Below are 5,071 nucleotides of genomic sequence, written 5' to 3' on the forward strand. Positions count from 1 at the left end.
AAAAAAAAAAAAAAAAAAAAAAAAAAAAAAAAAAAAAAAAAAAAAAAAAAAAAAAAAAAAAAAAAAAAAGCTGTTTGAAAAGAGTTTAATGAAAGATGCCACTGACAAAGCTGTAGCTATTATGTTAGATGAAAAGCAGAACTTGACAATAAATTCTGAAATTTTAATTATTAAACAGAACTTTTGCTGCTGCATTTTGGAGAAAGAAGAGATGATTGCTAAGGAACAAATCTGAATTAAGACATTAAGTATTTATAGCATTATTTCTCTAGCTGTATTCGGAACAATTCAAATTTTAACACAACCAATAATGTCCTACTTGATTTCTGGCTATTGACTTATCTGTAAATGGATCAACATGCAGATCCACATCACCAGTTGAGCTGACTCCTGCTGATTTGGGTTAAATAAGTCAGGAACAGTCATTATTTTTCATTTCTCAAGAGAACTGCAGGGCTAGAAAGCACCATGAAAAGCCAATATCACCTGTCTACACAATCCAGCAAGAATCAAAGCAGCCATTCCTGCTTTTCCAGCCTAGTCTTAAAGGCCTCTGGCAAGTTATTTCTCAACAGAAATTTGTAAACTTCAGTCTCCCAAATGTGTAAGGCATCCTAATAAAAAGAATTGCGCCATACTGATAGAATGAAAGGAGGATAACAGTTTTGTTTTGGTTTTTGTTTGTTTGTTTTGTTTTTTTTTTTAATAATAACAGGAACATCATAACCTTATTGCCTTCGTATGAGCATGAAATTTAAATGCCATTTACAAAAAAGGGAAGATAATATGCAAGTCCTAGGAATAGGGTGATTTATAATCCAGGAGTCAAATTAATGTGGAAGATACTTGCCCCTTTTTTCTTCAACTTGGTATGTAATTCTTTAAGCTTTTTTCAAGGAATTCTTGATGCATTCCAAAAAAAGGTTTCTTTGATCCAGTAGCAAACACCTTTGGCTGTTAAGAAAAGTTTCATGATTGCAAAGATGCCAACACATACAGCAAGGGAAATGTGACTATCTATTAAACTCTCCACAGGCAAACCCATATCAAGTTTCAATGATGTGCCAAGAGTCAGTTTTGTGCTGCATATCATTGAAGAGTACAGAGAGGTCAGAATTGCAACATGCAGGCCTCAATTTAATTGTTATCACTTTACAAAACCCTCAACCCTGCTGTGATGAACTTCACCATGTCAGAAAACCTGCACAGAATTTGCAAGTAAAGGTGTTTATGATTTAAACAAGACATGTTTTAGCAGTCAATTTGTGAATTTAATTCCAAAGAGATGCCATAGTTTGACCTAAATTCCCTCTTCTTTCCTCTTTCATGGCCTCATATTCATTTCTCTTTTTTCCTATCCTCTCTGAAAAGATCTTCAAAAATTTTCCACCCTCAACAGCATTCACTGATTCAGCCCTACACTTCGACTGAAATTCATTTGTGAGCCAGTTCTGACTTCTAAACATATTACTTATTTCAAATATTTATCATGTACTTCATGAGAACTTCCTGTAATCCCCTGCTTATTTTTGATTTTTCATCCACAGGGTGTGGCAGTTCTGCAGAACAATATGGTGATCTTTATGCCTTCTGACAGGATAAGTCTTTCATAAAAACAGTCAATAGTAATAATGAAAACTTCTGAAGGAAAATTATATATGTGATAAGCACATAACAAAGCTGGTGGAATATCTGTAAGAGTTTTTACATATATCTAGTAACTGCCTAAATATTGTCTAGCAATGTTCATTAGATGCCTACAAGTAATGGAATAGAAACATTACTTCTGCTCATAAAAATAATTTCAAATTATCACTACATAGCTCAACAAGTAGTTCTCATATAGTTCCTTATCTTTTTGGTTTACATTCACCTTGCTGCCACACTTGCTTTGGCATGTGCACTCACGTTGTGAATAGTTGTTAAGTGCATTAACTGAACCACTGTCAAGTCTTCCAGAACCACTTTGCCCCTAAACACATACTAGATCGCTTGCCATCACTTAAAAGTAATCCATTGAAAAAACCCCGAAGAACACCTCTCTACCTCAAGTTCTTCAGTGGAACTTTCTCTTTTAACTTGTTCATTCCATTGCAATGAATTATCCAGATTTTTTACATTATTGCTTTCTACATTATCTCCTTGGATCTTCCGATGCAGATAAAACAGGACTTGGAACTTTACAGTAACTCTTTTGAAGACAAGCCTACCAAAAGGTGATAATTGCCTTTTTTCAAAAGGTTTGTTAGAGGAAAAAAAAAGGACACTTAAAACGCAAACAACTTTAAGACACATTTCACCTACAAAATTTCCTTCTGCTTGAAACACAGCATATCTTTTCTTGCAGATTTCTGTGATTTCAGACCCCATAGTGCCATCCCATTCATTTCTGACACCTAGCAAAACCTGAAGAGCTGAAAAAATAAATATATGCAGACATGCACATACACACATATATACACGACAAATATATATAGACAGAGGCCCACATATGTATCTTGAAGTTCAGCAGTTTCCCAAATAAAGAACTTAAGCTGATGATGGAGCCAGACCTGCAAACAGACTGTGTTACCAAAATCACGGTATTTGGGGTCTTACCGCACAAAAATACCAAATGTAATAATTTGGCATATATAAGGAAATAATAAAACCAAGAACATCAGAAATCAATGTACCTCAGAATTTATAAAGAGACCTGATTGTTTTTCCCCTCCCACAAAAAGGGGTAACTAGCTTGAAACAGGTAAATAATTTCTCTCTTACAGCTACTCAGAACACAAAGTGCAGTTGCAGACTACACAAGAAAGACCATGCATTAAATGTACACAGGTAGTCAGGCATAGAGTTGCCTTCAACATCAATGATTTGGCCCTACAATGCCCTGTACTCATTTGCTAGTCATATATTTCCCCTCAATTCTTGATATTTAAAAACAAGAATCTTGTATTAGTTTCATACTCTATCAGATTTGTAATTAAATGTTGGGTCAAAGCTTGGAGCCCCTCCTTAATCAAAATTCTACCAGAACCCAACAGGGGTTTTATCTGAAAAATTCTGGATGATAGCTGAAGTCTCAAATGCTTGTGAATCAAGCAGATGCCCACAGAGTCCAAGGAAAATGAGACAGGGGAATAAATTTTGCAGTTTTCAAAAAACAATATACAAATCTTTTGCTTTGGTTTTAAGGTTTAAAAAAAATCTAGTTTAAGTTAAAAGAATTCTGGTTGATTTTCCAGTATTTTTAGAATAATCTCTTCCACAGATTAAAAAAGCCAAAGGGTCTGAGAGCGCCATTAATTTTTCCACAAAAGGAAGCCACACCAAAACCATTAGACTTTAAAATGAAAGACTTCAAATTTTGACCAGCACGTTGCATGGGAAACTGATATTCAGGACCATAAAAAATTTATCTGGAAGCAATCCATAGTGTGCTTATGAATTGAAATGAAACAATAACTCTAAACTGTGCTGAACACCAAAAGGCTGAAAACTTTGATCTTCTTCCAAAAGACACAGCTCAGTATTGTTTGTGAATCTTATTACCAGTAGTGAGAAATAAATGTGTATGTTGGGTAAATAATAGAAGCCTTACAGCCATGCAGTGCTCTTGAATGTATCAACTCAGGTTTAGAGAGATGTGCACTAGCATAGGTCCACCTGGAGCTTCATTTCATACCCTCATATAGGCAAAACTCCAGTTGACTGTTTTTTTCACCTGCTTAATGACTAAGGAAATTCAACTGGTGTACCACACTGCCAATAAGATGTTTAAAAAAAATTACATTTTAATGCTTCAAAATATTAATTAGAAAATTTTAAACACTGTACATTAGTATACATGTCTGTCTTCATTTTTACAACAAATCCTCGGATGCACTGAGATTTTATTAAACTCGTCTGAGAAGAACTAAGTTACCTGCATTATTTATACCGTAAGAAGAGAAAGAGTGATCAAGTGGAAAATAATACTATATGAAATATTTCTAAGAAATTTATACAAAGCAGCATAATACCTTCTTTCAAGGAGACAGACCATTGGGGAAATAAAGTTACTAAAGTATAAATAAATCTTAACAACCCTTTGTTGAACAAGCCAGAGATCCTGACTTACTAGATTTATCTCATTCACTTCAGACTGCTGAGGTTATGGAGTAGACTGTTTACCTGCTATTCCGTGCTAAACAGCAGTAATTCTAGCTTTTCCTACATCCACTAGTAAAATACTAACATTCTTCAGATGTGCTACTTTCCCCCTACATTGTTCCATATTATTTTTACCAGAGCTATGCTTCATGATGGAACAGTTGAATTGTTCTTTAAATATTCCCTGAATACTTGCTTTGCAGTCCCACAAAGGTGACTTCAATAGTGTATTTGTATCTCTCTTCCAGGTACTTATTTTAACTATTTAAGAAAATGCTAGTGTTCCCCAAATCATGCCAATCATATCATACAATGAAAGTAACCAAATCTGTATCTGACAAATAAGATAAAAATTTTAACTCCGTTTGAAATTATGTTTCTAACTCCATGTTTCACAGATACCTCAATAAATTGGGAAAACGCAAATTAGATTTAGGTTCCACAGATATAAATGCACAGAAGGACACCTCCTGAACCTCCCAGAAAAGACAGTGATCTCAATTCTGTCCTTCCAACCTGCATCAATTAACCACTGTTTCCCACAGGACATTCATGCAGATACGAAGCGCAGTAAGCTGTCAGTGAAAGCAGATCTGAGAGGAAAACAGGTCTGAAGGAAGTGATTTATGGTCAAAGCTTCAGACCTGAATTAAAGAACTTTGAACAAATTATCCTCTCACTTTCACACTCTTCATATTGTCTACTGCATCAGAAAAACTTTAACATCAGCAAGGGACCTGAGAAAAAAGAAAGGAAACTCTGCATAAGATTTAGAGCCTATTGCAGTGAGCAATCTAAGAAAAATCATTGTAACACAAATGTGGATGTCCTTGACAAAGCAAGGCCTCCTTTTCATCATTAATATCCACATAATTTGATTATTTGTTCTCTGCATTTCTTCAGTCTCATTGTTTAGCTGTTAAATTCT

At 34.7% G+C, this 5,071-nt stretch overlaps 1 protein-coding gene across 1 annotated transcript in view; it reads right to left on the minus strand.

Annotated features, from left to right (window-relative positions):
• The window catches only part of ZPLD1 (zona pellucida like domain containing 1), a 109,575-nt gene extending 104,857 nt beyond the window's left edge, over positions 1-4,718 (minus strand). The window contains exon 1 of the mRNA XM_027888599.1: positions 4,660-4,718. Within this exon, the coding sequence (XP_027744400.1) occupies positions 4,660-4,693 (34 nt within the window). The 5' untranslated portion in view covers positions 4,694-4,718. The remainder of the gene's footprint in view (positions 1-4,659) is intronic.
• Positions 4,719-5,071: the final 353 nt, after the last annotated feature.

The sequence above is a fragment of the Empidonax traillii genome, unplaced genomic scaffold, assembly GCF_003031625.1.
Source record: "Empidonax traillii isolate 1590-97213 ecotype Southwest subspecies unplaced genomic scaffold, ASM303162v1 scaffold241:size891819, whole genome shotgun sequence".
Lineage (NCBI taxonomy): Eukaryota > Metazoa > Chordata > Aves > Passeriformes > Tyrannidae > Empidonax > Empidonax traillii.